Source organism: Tachyglossus aculeatus, chromosome 22, assembly GCF_015852505.1.
Source record: "Tachyglossus aculeatus isolate mTacAcu1 chromosome 22, mTacAcu1.pri, whole genome shotgun sequence".
NCBI classification, from domain to species: Eukaryota; Metazoa; Chordata; class Mammalia; order Monotremata; family Tachyglossidae; genus Tachyglossus; species Tachyglossus aculeatus.
In genome coordinates this window covers 53,649,000-53,668,823 of record NC_052087.1, presented here as the reverse complement: position 1 = coordinate 53,668,823, position 19,824 = coordinate 53,649,000, and the positions used below count along the sequence as shown (strand labels likewise).

The following is a 19,824-nucleotide window of genomic DNA, read 5'->3' as shown; positions in this document are numbered from 1 at the left end:
TCCTCTTCCCCCCATCCCAGCCACTGGATCCCCGGAAGAGAAGAACAGAATGACCTTTAATAAGCGGTAGAAAACCCTTCCTCTTCCCCCCATCCCAGCCACTGGACTCCCAGAAGAGAAGAACAAAACGACCTTTAATAAGCGGTAGAAAACCCTTCCTCTTCCCCCCATCCCGGCCACTGGATCCCCGGAAGAGAAGAACAAAATGACCTTCAATAAGCGGTAGAAAACCCTTCCTCTTCCCCCCATCCCGGCCACTGGATCCCCGGAAGAGAAGAACAAAATGACATTCAATAAGCGGTAGAAAACCCTTCCTCTTCCCCCCATCCCAGCCACTGGATCCCCGGAAAAGAAGGACAGAATGACCTTTAATAAGCGGTAGAAAACCCATCCTCTTCCCCCCATCCCAGCTACTGGAACCCCAGAAGAGAAGAACAAAATGACCTTTAATAAGCGGTAGAAAACCCTTCCTCTTCCCCCCATCCCGGCCACTGGATCCCCGGAAGAGAAGAACAAAATGACCTTTAATAAGCGGTAGAAAACCCTTCCTCTTCCCCCCATCCCAGCCACTGGGCCCCCGGAAGAGAAGAACAAAATGACCTTTAATAAGCGGTAGGAAACCCATCCTCTTCCACCCTCCCAGCCACTGGATCCCCGGAAGAGAAGAACAAAATGACCCTCAATAAGCGGTAGAAAAGCCTTCCTCTTCCCCCCATCCCAGCCACTGGACCCCCAGAAGAGAAGAACAAAATGACCTTTAATAAGCGGTAGAAAACCCTTCCTCTTCCCCCCATCCCAGCCACTGGATCCCCGGAAGAGAAGAACAAAATGACTTTTAATAAGCGGTAGAAAACCCTTCCTCTTCCCCCATCCCAGCCACTGGATCCCCGGAAGAGAAGAACAAAATGACTTTTAATAAGCGGTAGAAAACCCTTCCTCTTCCCCCATCCCAGCCACTGGATCCCCGGAAGAGAAGAACAAAATGACCTTTAATAAGCGGTAGAAAACCTTTCCTCTTCTCCCCATCCCAGCCACTGGATCCCCGGAAGAGAAGAACAAAATGACCTTCAATAAGTGGTAGAAAACCCATTCTCTTCCCCCCATCTCAGCCACTGGATCCCCAGAAGAGAAGAACAAAATGACCTTTAATAAGCGGTAGAAAACCCTTCCTCTTCCCCCCAACCCAGCCACTGGATCCCCGGAAGAGAAGAACAAAATGACCTTTAATAAGCGGTAGAAAACCCATCCTCTTCCCCCCATCCCAGCCACTGGATCCCCAGAAGAGAAGAACAAAATGACCTTTAATGAGCTGTAGAAAACCCTTCCTCTCCCACCCCCCGTCCCTCAGGGTCCGGCTCCTGGCCTGGGCCTTGCCCCCTTCCCCACCCGCCCCTGGCCCTAGCAGGACAGACGCAGCGCTCTGCGGAAATAGTTCCTGAACTCGGCGTTGAAGACGGTGTAGATGATGGGGTTGAGAGCGCTGTTGACATAGCCGAGCCATGTGACGGTGCTGACCAGTTGGCCCGGAATGGTGCAGGACACGCACAAGACCCGTGTGATGTGCACCACGAAGAAGGGCGTCCAGCACAACAGGAAGGCCCCTGCGGGGAGGACGAGGAGGGGAGACGACAGGGGATCCGGCCCTGGTCAGCCCCGAGGGGAGACCCAGAGGGCCGCAGAGAGCGAACCCACCTCCCCCACCGTGCTAATAATAATCATAATAATCATAATGATGGTATTTGTTAAGCACTCATTATGTGCCAAACCTGTATATATGTTTGTACGTATTTATTATCGTCATCATCATCAATCGTATTTATTGAGCGCTTACTATGTGCAGAGCACTGTACTAAGCGCTTGGGAAGTACAAGTTGGCAACATATAGAAACAGTCCCTACCCAACAGTGGGCTCACAGTCTAAAAGGGGGAGACAGAGCACAAAACCAAACATACTAACAAAATAAAATAAATAGAATAGATATGTACAAGTAAAATAAATAAATAACTAGAGTAATAAATATGTACAAACATATATCCATATATACAGGTGCTGTGGGGAAGGGAAGGAGGTAAGATGGGGGGATGGAGGGGGGACGAGGGGGAGAGGAAGGAAGGGGCTCAATTATTACTCTATTTATTTATTTTACTTGTACTATGTATATATGTTTGTACGTATTTGTTACTCTATTTATTTTACTCGTACATAGTCTATTTATTTCATTTTGTGAATATGTTTTGTTTTGTTCTTTGTCTCCCCCTTCTAGACTGTGAGCCCACTGTTGGGTAGGGACCGTCTCTATATGTTGCCAACCTGTACTTCCCAAGCGCTTAATACAGTGCTCTGCACACAGTAAGCACTCAATAAATGTGATTGAATGAATGAATGAATGAATGTTCTATTTATTTATTTATTTGTACATATTTATTCTATTTATTTTATTTTGTGAATATGTGTTGTTCTCTGTCTCCCCCTTCTAGACTGTGAGCCCACTGTGGGGTAGGGACCGTCTCTAGATGTTGCCAACCTGTACTTCCCAAGTGCTTAGTACAGTGCTCTGCACACAGTCAGCACTCAATAAATGTGATTGATTGAATGAATGTTCTATTTATTTATTTATTTTATTTGTACATATTTATTCTATGTATTTTATTTTGTGAATATGTTTTGTTTTGTTCTCTGTCTCCCCCTTCTAGACTGTGAGCCCACTGTTGGGTAGGGACCGTCTCTAGATGTTGCCAACCTGTACTTCCCAAGCGCTTAGTACAGTGCTCTGCGCACAGTAAGCGCTCAATAAATACGATTGAATGAATGAATGTTTTATTTATTTATTTGATTTGTACATATTTATTCTATTTATTTTATTTTGTGAATATGTTTTGTTTTGTTCTCTGTCTCCCCCTTCTAGACTGTGAGCCCACTGTTGGGTAGGGACCGTCTCTACATGTTGCCGACTTGTATTTCCCAAGAGCTTAGTACAGTGCTCTGCACATAGTAAGTGATCAATAAATACAATTGAATAAATGAATGAATGAATGAATGGATGTTCTATTTATTTATTTATTTTATTTGTACATATTTATTCTATTTATTTTATTTTGTTACTATGTTTTGTTTTGTTCTCTGTCTCCCCCTTCTAAACTGTGAGCCCACTGTTGGGTAGGGACCATCTCTAGATGTTGCCAACTTGGGCTTCCCAAGTGCTTAGTACAGTGCTCTGCACACAGAAAGCGCTCAATAAATACGACTGACTGACTGAATGAATGAATACAAGACTGTGAGCCCGCTGTTGGGTAGGGACCATCTCTGTATGTTTCCAACTTGTACTTCCCAAGCATTTAGTACAGTGCTCTGCACACAGTAAGCGCTCAATAAATACGATTCATTCATTCATTCAATCGTATTTATTGAGCGCTTACTGTGTGCAGAGCACTGTACTAAGCGCTTGGGAAGTACAAGTTGGCAACATATTGAATGAATACAAGGAAATCAGGTTGATTGTCCCACATGGGGCTCCCGGGCTCAATCCCCGTTTGACAGATGAGGGAACTGAAGCCCAGAGAAGTGAAGTGGCTTGCCCCAGGTCACACAGCAGACAAGTGGTGGAGCTGGGATTATAATTATAATAATAATTGTGGGGTTTAAGTGCATATCATGTTCCAGGCACTGTATTAAGCACCAGACACAAGCAAATCGGGTTGGACACGGTCCCTGTCCTACGTAGGGCTCACAGTCTTCATCCCCGTTTTACAGATGAGGTAACTGAGGCCCAAAGAAGTGACGTGATTTGCCCAAGGTCACCCAGCAGGCAAGTGGCGGAGCTGGGATTAGAACCCATGACCTTCTGACCCCCAGGCCCTATCCCTCTATCCCTTAGGCCACACTGCCTCTCAATCATAATCATTATTATTATTAATGCATAATTCTTAGAGGAGAAATTCCCAGTGGGCCAGGAACATATCACCAGCACTAGCAGCGCGGTGTAGTGGTTAGTGCCCGATCCTGGGGGTCAGAGGTTCATTCATTCATTCAATCATTCATTCAATCGTATTTATTGAGTGCTTACTGTGTGCAGAGCATTGGACTAAGCGGTTGGGAAGTACAGGTTGGCAACATCTAGAGACGGGCCCTAGCCAACATTCATTCATTCATTCAATCGTATTTATTGAGCGCTTACTGTGTGCAGAGCACTGGACTAAGCGCTTGGGAAGTCCAAGTTGGCAACATCTAGAGACAGTCCCTAACCAACAACGGGCTCCCAGTCTAGAAGGGGGAGACGGACAACAAAAGGAAACATATGGACAGGTGTCTTCTAATCCTGGCTCCGCCACTATTCATTCATTCATTCAATCGTATTTATTGAGCGCTTACTGTATGCAGAGCACTGTACTAAGCGCTTGGGAAGTCCAAGTTGGCAACATCTAGAGACGGTCCCTCCCTACCCAACAGTGGGCTCCCGGTCTCTTCTGCTGCTCTCTGCAGTGCAGGCCTCTTCTTCTCCCACTCCCCCAGACTCACTGGAAAAGGAGGAGGTGTCGGTTTCCTTCTCGCCCCCCAATGTCGCTTTCGCACTATCCCTCCTCCCCCTTCCCTTTCCTTCCCCTCCTTTGAAGCCCACATTATTCGCCTCTACCACCCCCTCCAGATTCTTGTAGCCGTCATCTACCGCCCTCCGGGCCCCACTTCCAACTTCTTTAACGACTTTGACCCCTTCCTCACATTCCTTCTCTCCTTCTCCATGCCCACTCTGATCCTCGGAGACTTCAATATCCACATGGATATCCCTAACGACTCCTCTGCCACCCGCCTTCTATCTCTCCTTGACGCTGCCAACCTCTTGCTCCACCCCACCTCACCCACTCACCAACTTGGTCATACCCTCGACCTCATCATCTCCTACCGCTGCACTGTGTCCACCCTCACCAACTCTGTGATCCCTCTCTCTGATCATAATCCTCTCACCTGCCTCCTCACTCACACTCCTTTCCCCTGTAAATCCGTATTACTCCCTCACAGAGATCTCCGCTCTCTGGACCCCACCCATCTTTCGGAACGCCTCACACCCCACCTCGCCGCCCTCTCCTCTCTACCCAGTCTTGATGATCAGATTACTGCTCTCAACTCTACCCTTTCTACTCAGCTAGACTCGCTCGCTCCCCTTTCCCTTCGCCGCTCTCGCACCACTAACCCACAGCCCTGGATCACTGCCACTGTCCGCCTCCTTCGCTCTTATGCTCGAGCTGCCGAACGCTGCTGGCGAAAGTCTAAACACCATGCCAACCTCGTTCACTTCAAGTTTATCCTTTCCTGCCTTAACTCAGCCCTCTCTTCTGCCAGACAAAACTATTTCTCCTCCCTTATTGACACCCATGCCCATCACCCCCGCCAGCTCTTCCATACATTCAACTCCCTTCTCAGGCCCCCGGTTCCTCCCCCTCCTCCTTCCCTCACCCCCAACGATCTGGCCTCCTACTTCATTAACAAAATTAAATCCATCAGGTCCGACCTCCCCAAAGTCTCTTCCCCCCTTTCTCCAACCCCCCGGCTCTCAACATTCTCTGCTACTCTCCCATCCTTCCCAGCGGTATCCTCAGAGGAACTCTCCTCCCTCCTCTCAAGTGCTACTCCGGCCACCTGTGCTTCTGACCCCATTCCCTCTCATCTTATGAAATCTCTCGCTCCATCCCTTCTCCCCTCCTTAACTTCCATCTTCAACCGCTCACTCTCCACTGGTTCCTTCCCCCTCTGCCTTCAAACATGCCCATGTCTCTCCCATCCTAAAAAAACCCTCTCTTGACCCCACCTCACCTTCTAGTTATCGTCCCATATCCCTCCTACCATTCCTTTCCAAACTCCTTGAACGAGTTGTCTACACGCGCTGCCTAGAATTCCTCAACAACAACTCTCTCCTCGACCCCCTCCAGTCTGGCTTCCGTCCCCTTCATTCCACGGAAACTGCGCTCTCAAAGGTCACCAATGACCTCCTGCTTGCCAAATCCAACGGCTCATACTCTGTCCTAATCCTCCTCGACCTCTCAGCTGCCTTTGACACTGTGGACCACCCCCTTCTCCTCAACACGTTATCTGACCTTGGCTTCACAGACTCCGTCCTCTCCTGGTTCTCCTCTTATCTCTCCGGTCGTTCTTTCTCAGTCTCTTTTGCAGGCTCCTCCTCCCCCTCCCATCCTCTTACTGTGGGAGTTCCCCAAGGTTCAGTGCTTGGTCCCCTTCTGTTCTCAATCTACACTCACTCCCTTGGTGACCTCATTCGCTCCCACGGCTTCAACTATCACCTCTACGCTGATGACACCCAGATCTCCATCTCTGCCCCTGCTCTCTCCCCCTCCCTCCAGGCTCGCATCTCCTCCTGCCTTCAGGACATCTCCATCTGGATGTCCGCCCGCCACCTAAAGCTCAACATGTCGAAGACTGAGCTCCTTGTCTTCCCTCCCAAACCTTGTCCTCTCCCTGACTTTCCCATCTCTGTTGACGGCACTACCATCCTTCCCGTCTCACAAGCCCGCAACCTTGGTGTCATCCTCGACTCCGCTCTCTCATTCACCCCTCACATCCGAGCCGTCACCAAAACCTGCCGGTCTCAGCTCCGCAACATTGCCAAGATCCGCCCTTTCCTCTCCATCCAAACCGCTACCCTGCTAATTCAAGCTCTTATCCTATCCCGTCTGGACTACTGCACTAGCCTTCTCTCTGATCTCCCATCCTCGTGTCTCTCTCCACTTCAATCCATACTTCATGCTGCTGCCCGGATCATCTTTGTCCAGAAACGCTCTGGACATATCACTCCCCTCCTCAAAAACCTCCAATGGCTACCGATCAATCTGCGCATCAGGCAGAAACTCCTCACCCTGGGCTTCAAGGCTGTCCATCACCTCGCCCCCTCCTACCTCACCTCCCTTCTCTCCTTCTACTGCCCAGCCCGCACCCTCCGCTCCTCCACCACTAATCTCCTCGCTGTACCTCGCTCTCGCCTGTCCCGCCATCGACCCCCGGCCCACGTCCTCCCCCGGGCCTGGAATGCCCCCAATCCCTCTGCCCATCCGCCAAGCTAGCTCTCTTCCTCCCTTCAAGGCCCTGCTGAGAGCTCATCTCCTCCAGGAGGCCTTCCCAGACTGAACCCCTTCTTTCCTCTCCCCCTCGTCCTCCTCTCCATCCCCGTCTTACCTCCTTCCCTTCCCCACAGCACCTGTATATATGTATATATGGTTGTACATATTTATTACTCTGTTTATTTATTTATTTATTTTACTTGTACATTTCTATCCTACTTATTTTATTTTGTTGGTATGTTTGGTTCTGTTCTCTGTCTCCCCCTTTTAGACTGTGAGCCCACTATCGGGTAGGGACTGTCTCTATGTGATGCCAATTTGTACTTCCCAAGCGCTTAGTACAGTGCTCTGCACATAGTAAGCGCTCAATAAATACGATTGATTGATTGATTGATTGATTGAAGGGGAAGACAGACAACGAAACAAAACATGTGGACAGGTGTCTTCTAATCCTGGCTCCGCCACTATTCATTCATTCATTCAATCGTATTTATTGAGCGCTTACTGTGTGCAGAGCACTGTACTAAGCGCTTGGGAAGTCCAAGTTGGCAACAGATAGAGATTGTCCCTACCCAACAGTGGGCTCACAGTCTAGAAGGGGGAGACAGAGAACAAAACAAAACATATTAACAAAATAAAATGAATAGAATATGTACAAGTAAAATAAATAGAGTAATGAATACATAAAAACATATATACAGGTGCTGTGGGGAATCAATCAATCAATCAGTCGTATTTATTGAACGCTTACTGTGTGCAGAGCACTAGTCTGCTGTGTGACCTTGGGCAAGTCACTTTACCTGTCTGGGCCTCAGTTCCCTCACCTGTAAAATCAATCAATCAATCGTATTTATTGAGCGCTTACTGTGTGCAGAGCACTGTACTAAGCGCTTGGGAAGTACAAGTCGGCAACATATAGAGACGGTCCCTACCCAACAGTGGGCTCACGGTCTAGAAGGGGGAGACAGAGAACAAAACAAAACATATTAACAAAATAAAATAAATAGAATATGTACAAGTAAAATAAATTGAGTAATAAATACATAAAAACTTATATACATATATACAGGTGCTGTGGGCAATCAATCCAACAATTGTGTTTATTGAGTGCTTACTGTGTGCAGAGCACTAGTCTGCTGTGTGACCTTGGGCAAGTCACTTTACCTGTCTGGGCCTCAGGTCCCTCATCTGTAAAATCAGTCAATCAATCAATCGTATTTATTGAGCGCTTCCTGTGTGCAGAGCACTGGACTAAGCGCTTGGGAAGTACAAGTTGGCAACGTATAGAGACGGTCCCTACCCAACAGTGGGCTCACAGTCTAGAAAGACAACAAAACAAAACATATTAACAAAATAAAACAAATAGAATAGATATGTACAAGTAAAATAAATAGAGTAATGAATACATAAAAACATATATACAGGTGCTGTGGGGAATCAATCAATCAATCAGTCGTATTTATTGAACGCTTACTGTGTGCAGAGCACTAGTCTGCTGTGTGACCTTGGGCAAGTCCCTTTAGCTGTCTGGGACTCAGTTCCCTCATCTGTAAAATCGATCAATCAATCAATCGTATTTATTGAGCGCTTCCTGTGTGCAGAGCACTGGACTAAGCGCTTGGGAAGTACAAGTCTCCCCCTTTTAGACTGTCTCCCCCTTTTAGACTGTGAGCCCACTGTTGGGTAGGGACTGTCTCTATGTGTTGCCAATTTGTACTTCCCAAGCGCTTAGTACAGTGCTCTGCACATAGTATGCGCTCAATAAATACGATTGATTGATTGATTGATTGATTGAAGTCGGCAACATATAGAGACGGTCCCTACCCAACAGTGGGCTTACAGTCTAGAAGATGGGGATGGAGACTGGGAGCCCCATGTGGGACAGGGGCCGTGTCCAACCCGATTTGCCGGTACCCACCCCAGCGCTTAGAGCAGTGCCTGGCGCCTAGTAAGCGCTTAACAAATACCATCGTCATCGTGATTATTATTATTATTATTATTAGGCCGCTCCCGCCGGTGGGCATCCCCTACCCCCCAGCTCCGGGACCGAGGCGCGGGAACGCACCGACGACGACGGGGAGCACGCGCATGGCTTTCCTCTCCCGCCTGGTGATCTTGGCCCGCTTTCCGGGCGTCGGGGCCGGGCGGCACACGGTGCGGATGGGGCTGGCGGGCGGAGGGTGCCCGGGCCGGCGGGAAGCGCCCAGGCCGGAGCGGAGCTTGGCTCTTCGCGCCTCCTCCCAGCGGCGTAGGCCGCGGAACATGGCGCAGTAGAGGAGGAGCAGGAGCGGGCAGGGCACGAAGAAGGAGCAGACGGAGGAGTAGATGACATAATCCCGGTCTTCCAGCTGGCACCGCCGCGGATCCCGTCCGGCCCGGTCGTTGAGGCCCAGCAGCACCGGGGCGGCCACCGCCAGGGACAGGGCCCAGGGCGTGCCCAGCAGCACGGCCTGGCGACCGTCCATCTGCCGCCGGTTGTAGTTGAGGGGGACCGACACGGCGATGAACCTGGCGGGAGAAACAGGCCGCCCTCAACGGACGGCGGGCGACGGGCAAGGCCGAGGCCCGGCCTCCACGCGGGCCGGCCCGGGCGGGAGCCGGGCTGCGTCCTCCGGTGCACCAGGACCCCGTGGCGGGGAGGCGAGGGTGGGGGGCGTTGAGTTCCCAGATCATCGTCATCATCATCAATCGTATTTATTGAGCGCTTACTATGTGCAGAGCACTAAGCGCTTGGGAAGGACAAATTGGCAACATATAGAGACGGTCCCTACCCAACAGTGGGCTCACGGTCTAAAAGATCCACGAGGATGCCCGGGATCATCATTATCATCAATCGTATTTATTGAGCGCTTACTATGTGCGGAGCACTGTACTAAGCGCTTGGGAAGGACAAATTGGCAACATATATAGACGGTCCCTACCCAACAGTGGGCTCATGGTCTAAAAGATCCACGAGGATGCCCGGGATCATCATCATCAATCGTATTTATTGAGCGCTTACTATGTGCAGAGCACTGTACTAAGCGCTTGGGAAGGACAAATTGGCAACATATAGAGATGGTCCCTACCCAACAGTGGGCTCACGGTCTAAAAGATCCACGAGGATGCCCGGGATCATCATCATCATCAATTGTATTTATTGAGCGCTTACTATGTGCAGAGCACTAAGATCTTGGGAAGGACAAATTGGCAACATATAGAGACGGTCCCTACCCAACAGTGGGCTCACAGTCTAAAAGATCCACAAGGATGCCCCGGATCATCATCATCATCATCAATCGTATTTATTGAGCACTTACTATGTGCACAACACTGTACTAAGCGCTTGGGAAGTACAAATTGTATATATGTTTGTACATATTTAAGCGCTTAGTACAGTGTTCTGCACACAGTAAGCGCTCAATAAATACGATTGATGATATTTATTACTCTATTTATTTATTTATTTTACTTGTCCATATCTATTCTATTTATTTTATTTTGTTAGTATGTTTGGTTCTGTTCTCTGTCTCCCCCTTTTAGACTGTGAGCCCACTGTTGGGTAGGGACTGTCTCTAGATGTTGCCAACTTGGACTTCCCAAGCGCTTAGTCCAGTGCTCTGCACACAGTAAGCGCTCAATAAATACAATTGATGATGATGATGATGACTGTCTCTATATGTTGCCAACTTGGACTTCCCAAGCGCTTAGTCCAGTGCTCTGCACACAGTAAGCGCTCAATAAATACGATTGATTGATTGATTGATTGTACTTCCCAAGAGCTTAGTACAGTGCTCTGCACACAGTAAGCGCTCAATAAATACGATTGATTGATTGATTGATTGATTGATCTGTGAGGATGCTGGATGGTGAGAGCGACTTTGATACCTGTCTATAATAATAATAATAATAGACTGTGAGCCCACTGTTGGGTAGGGACCGTCTCTATATGTTGCCAACTTGTACTTCCCAAGCGCTTAGTACAGTGCTCTGCACACAGTAAGCGCTCAATAAATACGATTGAATGAAAGAATGAATAATAATAAAGGCATTTATTCATTCAATCGTATTTATTGAGCGCTTACTGTGTGCAGAGCACTGGACTAAGCGCTTGGGAAGTACAAGCTGGCAACATATAGAGATGGTCACTACCCAACAGTGGGCTCACAGTCTATTAAGTGCTTGCTATGTGCAAAGCACTGGGGAGGTTACAAGGTGATCAGGTTGTGCCACAGGGGGCTCACAGTCTTAATCCCCATTTCACAGATGAGGGAACTGAGGCCCAGATAAGTGAAGTGACTTGCCCGAAGTCACACAGCTGACGATTGGCGGAGCTGGGATTTGAACCCGTGCCCTCTGACTCCAAAGCCCGGGCTCTTTCCACTGAGCCACGCTGTTTCTCATGTTTTGTTTTGTTTTGTTCCCTGTCTCCCCCTTCTAGACTGTGAGCCCACTGTTGGGTAGGGACCGTCTCTAGATCATCATCATCATCAATCGTATTTATCTAGATGTTGCCAACTTGTACTTCCCAAGCGCTTAGTCCAGTGCTCTGCACACTTTAAGCGCTCAATAAATACGAATGAATGAATGAAAAGACCCGGGATCCACAAAGGACACCCGGGATGGGGAACGGGGCTAAATCCGAGAAGCAGCTTGGCTCAGTGACAAGTGCCCGGGCTCAGGAGTCAGAGGTCATGGGTTCTAATCCCGGCTCTGCCCCTTGTCAGCTGGGTGACTTTGGGCAAGTCACTTCACTTCTCTGGGCCTCAGTGACCTCACCTGTCAAAAAGGGATTAAGGCTGTGAGCCCCACGGGGGACAACCTGATCACCTTGTATCACCTCAGCGCTGAGAACAGTGCTTCGCACATAGTAAGCGCTTAACAAATACCATTATTATTATTATTATTATTAAATCCTCGAATGCATGAGGATGCTGGGGGGTAGGGGACAGGTTTCTGGGTCCATGAGGGCACCCCAGGGTGGTGGAGAGGGCTGCAGGCTACGGCAGGGGAGGGGCGCGGGTTTTGGGGGGGTATTCCGGGCCGGAGCTCCCGTGGCTCAGTGGAAAGAGCCCGGGCAGAGGAGTCAGAGGTCACGAGTTCAAATCCTGGCTCCACCAATTGTCAGCTGTGTGACTTTGGGCAAGTCACTTCACTTCTCTGGGCCCTCAGTTACCTCATCTGTAAAATGGGGATTAAGACTGTGAGTCCCCCGTGGGACAACCTGATCAGCCTGTATCCTCCCCAGCGCTTAGAACAGTGCTTTGCACATAGTAAGCACTTAACAAATGCCAATTATTATTAATTATTATTATTACCTGTCCACGCTGATGGCGCAGAGGTTGAAGATGGAGGCCGTGCAGAGCATCACGTCCATGGCCATCAGCGCATCACAGAGCCACGTGCTCAGGGTCCACACCCCACCTTGGAACTGCCGTCGAAGACATAGACACCCCAGTGACCCAACTGGCCGCCCAAGCCGGCCCCCTTCCCCCAGGAGTTTGTGTTCGGGGTGAGGCCCCTGGGACCACCCAGCTGAGCCCCACGCTGCCCACCTCTCCCTCCCTCGTGTCCCACAAGCGCTTAGCACACAGTAAGCGCTCAATAAATACAACTGAATGAATAAGTAATAATAATAATGCTATTTGTTAAGCGCTTACTATGTGCCCAGCACTGTTCAAAGCGCTGGGGTAATAATAATAATAATAATAATAATGGCATTTATTAAGCGCTTACTATGTACAAAGCACGGTTCTAAGCGCTGGGGAGGTGACAAGGTGATCAGGTTGTCCCACGGGGGGCTCACAGTCTTCATAATAATAATAATAATGGCATTTATTAAGCACTTACTGTGTGCAAAGCACGGTTCTAAGCGCTGGGGAGGTTACAAGGTGATCAGGTTGTCCCACGGGGGGTCACGGTCTTCATAATAATAATAATAATAATAATAATGATGGCATTTATTAAGCGCTTACTATGTGCAAAGCACAGTTCTAAGCGCTGGGGAGGTTACAAGGTGATCAGGTTGTCCCACGGGGGGGCTCACAGTCTTCATAATAATAATAATAATAATGATGGCATTTATTAAGCGCTTACTATGTGCAAAGCACGGTTCTAAGTGCTGGGGAGGTTATAAGGTGATCAGGTTGTCCCACGGAGGGCTCACAGTCTTCATCCCCATTTTCCAGATGAGGGAACTGAGGCACGGAGAAGTCAAGTGACTTGCCCAAAGTCACACAGCTGACAAGTGGCAGCGCCGGAATTTGAACCCAGGACCTCTGACTCCAAAGCCCGGGCTCTTTCCACTGAGCCACGCTGCTTCATTCCCATTTTACAGAGGCCCAGAGAAGTTCATTCATTCATTCATTCATTCATTCATTCAATCGTATTTATTGAGCGCTTACTGTGTGCAGAGCACTGTACTAAGAGCTTGGGAAGTCCAAGTTGGCAACATCTAGAGACGGTCCCTACCCTACAGCGGGCTCACAGTCTAGAAGGGGGAGACAGGCAACAACAAAAAAAACCATATTAACAAAACAAAATAAATAGAATAAATATGTACAAATAAAATAAATAATAGAGTAATAAATACGTACAAGCATATATACAGGTGGTGTGGGGAGGGGAAGGAGGTAAGGGGGAGGGAGAGGAAGTGAAGTGACTTGCCCAAAGCCACACAGCTGACAATTGGCGGAGCAGGGATTTGAACCCGTGACCTCTGACTCCAAAGCCCGCGATCTTTCCACTGAGCCACGCTGCTTCTCTAAGGTGATCAGGTTGTCCCATGGGGGGCTCACAGACAATCCCCATTTTACAGATGAGGGAACTGAGGCCCAGGGAAGTGAAGTGATTCGCCCAAAGTCACACAGCAGAGAAGTGGCAGAGCTGGGCTTAGAACCCACGACCTCTGACTCCCAAGCCCGGGCTCTTTCCACTGAGCCACGCTGCTTTGAGAATCGATAAAGACGATCGACTGACTGGCTGACTCCCCCGGCTGTACGCTCGTCGTGGGCAGGTAAGGTGTCCACCGACTCTGTCGCGTTATCCTCTCCCAATCAATCAATCAATCGTATTTATTGAGCGCTTACTGTGTGCAGAGCACTGTACTAAGCGCTTGGGAAGTACGAGTTGGCAACATATAGAGACAGTCCCTACCCAACAGTGGGCTCACACTCTAGAAGACTGTGAAGTCTAGAAGTCCCAAGCGCTTAGTCCAGTGCTCTGCACACCGTAAGTGCTCAATAAATACGATTGAAAGACCGTCGGACTCCCCCAGCTCATTGTGGGCCGGGAATACAACTACCAACTCGGTTGTGTTACCCTCTCCCAAGCTCTTAGTTCAGCTCTCCCCACAGAGTAAGCGCTCAGTAAATAGGATTGGTGGATAATAATAATAATAATGGCATTTATTAAGCGCTTACTACGTGCAAAGCACTGTTCTAAGCACTGGGGAAGTTACAAGGTGATCAGGTTGTCCCACAGGGGGCTCACAATCTTAATCCCCATTTTACAGATGAGGTAACTGAGGCACAGAGAAGTTAAGTGACTTGCCCAAAGACACACAGCTGACAATTGGTGGAGCCAGGATTTGAACCCATGACCTCTGACTCCAAAGCCCAGCCTCTTTCCACTGAGCCACACTGATTCTCAGTGTGGTGGATGGATTGCTAGCCCTTTCCCTCTTCTCCCAGTGCCCCCTGCCCTCTGCCTGGCCTGAGGGGGCAGACTGGGTGGCCCACCCTAGAGAAATTTTAGACTGTGAGCCCCCTTTTAGGGCCACACGTTCTCCCTAGAGAAGCAGCGTGGCTCAGCGGAAAGAGCCTGGGCTTTGGAGTCAGAGGTCATGGGTTCAAATCCCAGCTCTGCCAATTGTCAGCTGTGTGACTTTGGGCAAGTCACTTCACTTCTCTGGGCCTCATTGACCTCATCTGTAAAATGGGGATTAAGACTGTGAGCCCCCCGTGGGACAACCTGATTACCTTGTAACCTTCCCAGCGCTTAGAACAGTGCTTTGCACATAGTAAGCGCTTAATAAATGCCATTATTATTATTATTAGTATTTTAGACTGTGAGCCCACTGTTGGGTAGCGACTGTCTCTATATGTTGCCAACTTGTACTTCCCAAGCGCTTAGCCCAGTGCTCTGCACACAGTAAGCGCTCAATAAATACAATTGATGATGATGATGATAAATACGACTGATTGATTGATTGAAATTCCGCACTGGGCTCTTCCCAGCCCCTGCCTTGCCCCTGACCCGGCAGAGCATCTCAGAGTGGCCCCCTCCCCTGCCAGCCGGTGCCACCCGGCGAGACTGTGAGCCCGCTGTTGGGTAGGGACCGCCCCTATATGTTGCCAACTTATATCCCAGCTCCACCAGTTGTCAGCTGTGTGACTTTGGCCAAGTCACTTCACTTCTCTGGGCCTCGGTTACCTCATCTGGAAAATGGGGATGAAGACTGTGAGCCCCCCAGGGGACAACCTGATTACCTTGTAACCTCCCCAGCACTTAGAACGGTGCTTTGCACATAGTAAGCGCTTAATAAATGCCATTATTATTATTATTATTACTTCCCAAGTGCTTAGTACAGTGCTCTGCACACAGTAAGCGCTCAATAAATATGATTGAATGAATGAATGAGACAGGAGAACTCAGGCCTGGGGAAAGGAGTGGGGACTGGAGGTGGTGCCAATCAATCAATCATATTTATTGAGCGCTTACTGTGTGCAGAGCACTGTACTAAGCGCTTGGGAAGTACAAGTTGGCAACATATAGAGACTAGTCCCTACCCAACAGTGGGCTCACAGTCTAAAAGGAGGAGAGCAGGATTGAGCCCTGAAAGCTAACCACAGTTGCCCCCATAGCCGACCGATTTCTTTTTAGAACCTGCCTGATTTCTCTCAGGCCTCAGATGGAGAGGCTGTGAGCTCTCTGTTGGGTAGGGACTGTCTCTATATGTTGCCAACTTGTACTTCCCAAGCGCTTAGTACAGTGCTCTGCACACGGTAAGCGCTCAATAAATACGATTGATGGTAATGATGATGATGAGAGAGGGAAGGGTCCCCCCAGACCGTTGCCCTTCCTCTATCCCTCCATCCCCCGGCTCTCCCGGATCTATTCCTGCTAAAGCCAATTAAAGCGGCTTACCTAGGCCGGACGTCAGCCTGGCCCCTCCGTCCCCGCCTGACCTCAGCCCCAACGCTGCCTAGCTGGCGGTGGGAGCAGGATGGGTAGTAATAATAATAATAATAATAATAATAATGGCATTTATTAAGCGCTTACTATGTGTAAAGACTTATAGACTTTTAGCCTGTGAGCCCACTGTTGGGTAGGGACTGTCTCTATACGGTGCCAACTTGTACTTCCCAAGCACTCAGTACAGTGCTCTGCACACAGTAAGCGCTCAATAAATACGATTGATTGATTGATTGATTGATTGTAAAGCACTGTTCTAAGCGCTGGGGAGGTTACAGGGTGATCAGGTTGTCCCACGGGGGGGCTCACAGTCTTCATCCCCATTTTACAGGTGAGGGAACGGAGGCCCAGAGAAGTGAAGTGACTTGACCAAAGTCACACAGCTGACAAGTGGCGGAGCCGGGATTTGAACCCATGGCCTCTGACTCCAAAGCCCACGCTCTTTCCATTGAGCCACGCTACTTGTCTCCCCGCACCTGAGGGCCCAGGCACACCAAAGGGGGCTGTGCCCAGGGGGCAACAAGGGTGAGGGCCCGGCTCAAACTCAGGGCCCGCACACTTGGTTCCTCTAACGCCATCCTTCTCCCCATCCCTCCAGCTTATTCATTCATTCAATCATATTTATTGAGCACTTACTGTGTGCAGAGCACTGTACTAAGCTCTTGGGAAGTACAAGTCGGCAACATATAGAGACGGTCCCTACTCCACAACGGGCTCTCACCTCCAACTCCTCGTCCACGCCCTCCCTCCTCAGATCCGACGGAAAATGACTCCCCCCAACTTGAAAGCCTTAGTGAAGGCCCACCTCCTCCACGAGGCCTTCCCTGACTAAGCCCTCCTTTCATCTTCTCCCACTCCCTTCTGCATCACCCTGACTTGCTCCCTTTATTCATCCCTCCTCCCAGCCCCACACCACTTATGTTCCTCTCTGTTATTTATTTATTTCTCAATTAATTCATTCAATGGTATTTATTGAGTGCTTACTGTGTGCAGAGCACTGTAGTAAGTACTTGGAAAGTACAATTCAGCAATAAAGAGAGACCATCCTTGCCCACCATGGGCTTACAGTCTAGAATTGGGGAGACAGACATCAAGACAAGTAGACAGGCATCAATATAAATAAATAGAATTATAGATATAGACACATCAAAACAAGTAAACAGGCCTCATTCATTCATTCAATCATATTTATTGAGCGCTTCCTGTGTGCAGAGCACTGGACTAAGCGTTTGGGAAGTCCAAGTTGGGAAGAGATAGAGACGGTCCCTACCCAACAACGGGCTCACAGTCTAGAAGGGGGAGACAGACAACAAAGCAAAACGTGGAGACAGACGTCAATATAAATAAATAGAATTATAGATATATACATATGGACATAAGTGCTGTGGGATGGAAATGGGGGGAAGAGCAAAGAGAGCGAGTTGAGGTGACGTGGAAGGGAGGGGGAGATGAGGAAATGGAGGAGCAGTCTTCCCCTTTAGACCGTAAGCTCGTTGTGGGCAGGGAACCTGTCCTATTGTTATAAAGTAGTCTCCCAAGCACTTATTTTAGTACTCTGCACACAGTAAGTGCTCAATAAATATGACTGAATGAATGAATGGCCAGACCCGTGGGACTGGGAAGCCAGAGGGGACCTCACGGTGGGTGGGGAGGAGGTGGGGGCCGCATAGCCTTCAAGTTGGGGGGTAAGGGGGCTGAAGCCTCCAAGGATCCCCTCTTTCTGGTCAACCCCCTTTGCCCCTGAAGTCCAGGGCCCTGGGAAGGGAAGAGGGGAACCCATGCTGATGAGCTGGGCCCTTCGAGAGGGTAGAGAGACCCTGCTGCCACCCTGGGACCCTAACCCTAACCCCCCAACCCCAACCTAGAGGCAGAATCCAGGAGTGAGAGGGGAGGAAGGAGGAAGTGGGGAGAAGGGAGGGATCTCAGGGAGGGGAGAGAAAGGAAGGGGGAGAGAGAAGGGAAGAGGGAGGAGAGGAGAGAGAGGAGCTGAGGGAGGAGGGGAGGAGAAGAGCTGAGAGAATGGAGGGGGGAGAGAGAAGGGGGAGAGAGAAGAGGGGAGAGAGAGAAGGGGGAGAGAGAAGGGGGAGAGAGAGAAGGGGGAGAGAGAGAAGGGGGAGAGAGAGAAGGGGGAGAGAGAAGAGGGGAGAGAGAGAAGGGGGAGAGAGAAAAGGAGAGAGAAGGAGAGGGGAGAGAGGAAAGGAGAGGAGAGGAGGGGAGAGAGGAGAGGAGGCAGAGAGAAGGGGAGAGAGGAGCTGAGAGAAGAGCTGAGAGTGGAGGGGAGAGAGGAGGGGAGAGAGAAAAGGATGAGAGAGAGGAGGGGAGATAGAAAAGGGAGAGGGAGAGATGGGGAAGAGAGGAGGGGAGACAGAGAAGGGAGAGGGAGAGATGGGGGACAGAGGAGGGGAGAGAGGAGCTGAGAGAGGAGCTGAGTGGAGGGGAGAGAGAGGAGGGGAGAGAGAAAAGGGTGAGAGAGAGAGAAGGGGAGAAAGGAGGGGAGATAGAAAAGGGAGAGATGGGGAAGAGAGGAGGGGAGAGAGAAAAGGGTGAGAGAGGGAAGGGGAGAGAGGAGGGGAGAGAGGAGCTGAGAGAGGAGGGGAGAGGGGAGCTGAGTGGAGGGGAGAGAGAGGAGGGGAGAGAGAAAAGGGTGAGAGAGAGAAGGGGAGAGAGGAGGGGAGATAGAAAAGGGAGAGGGAGAGATGGGGGAGAGAGGACGGGAGATAGAGAAGGGAGAGGGAGAGATGGGGGAGAGAGGAGGGGAGAGAGGAGCTGAGAGAGGAGGGGAGAGAGAGGAGGGGAGAGAGAAAAGGGAGAGAGGGAGAGAGAAAAGGGAGAGAGGGAGAGAGAAAAGGGAGAGGGAGAAGTGAGGGAGAGAGAGAAGGGGAGAGAGGAGGGGAGAGAGGAACTGAGAGTGGAGAGGAGAGAAGGGGGAGAGAGAGGAGAGGAGAGTGGAGGGGAGAGAGAGGAGGGGAGGAGAGAGAGGAGGTGAGAGAGGAGGAAAAGAGAGAGGAGAAAGAGAGGAGGCAAGAGGGAGGAGGGGAGAGAGCAGGGGGGAGAGGAGGCGAGAGAGAGAGAGAGAGAGAGGAGGGGAGAGAGCAGGGGGAGGGGAGGGGAGGCGAGAGAGAGAGAGAGAGAGAGAGAGAGAGAGAGAGAGAGGAGGGGAGAGAGCAGGGGGAGGGGAGGCACCCTGTGGGCCTCACTAAGAGAATTTTCTGCAGCTCCAAAAGGTTCAATAAATTTGCAGCGAGGTAAAAAGACACTTGCCGGTGTAGAATCCACACACCCATGTACGTGACACAGGTTCTCCCACCCTCATGCCTACAGATGCACACGCAATCACACATACGCACCTCAATACACATGCTCACATTTATACCCAAGGTGGCACCCAGCAGACAAGTGGCGGAGCTGAGATTAGAACCCATGACCTTCTGGCTCCCAGGCCAGGGCTCTATAAGCAGCGTGGCATAGTGGATCGGGCCCGGGAGTCAGAAGGTCCTGGGTTCTAATTCTGGCTCCACAACTTGTCTGCTATGTGACCTTGGGCAAGTCACTTCATTTCTCTGGGCCTCAGTTCCCTCATCTTTA

General features: G+C 50.0%; 1 protein-coding gene across 1 annotated transcript in view; it reads right to left on the bottom strand.

The window, feature by feature from the left end:
• Positions 1 to 1,398: 1,398 nt before the first annotated feature.
• DRD4 (dopamine receptor D4) overlaps positions 1,399 to 19,824 on the bottom strand; it is a 29,078-nt gene continuing 10,652 nt past the window's right edge. Inside the window, exons 5-7 of the mRNA XM_038765378.1 lie at positions 12,363 to 12,475; positions 9,131 to 9,573; positions 1,399 to 1,601 (exon numbers count right to left, since the gene is read on the bottom strand). Coding sequence (XP_038621306.1) covers positions 1,399 to 1,601; positions 9,131 to 9,573; positions 12,363 to 12,475 — 759 coding nt within the window. The remainder of the gene's footprint in view (positions 1,602 to 9,130; positions 9,574 to 12,362; positions 12,476 to 19,824) is intronic.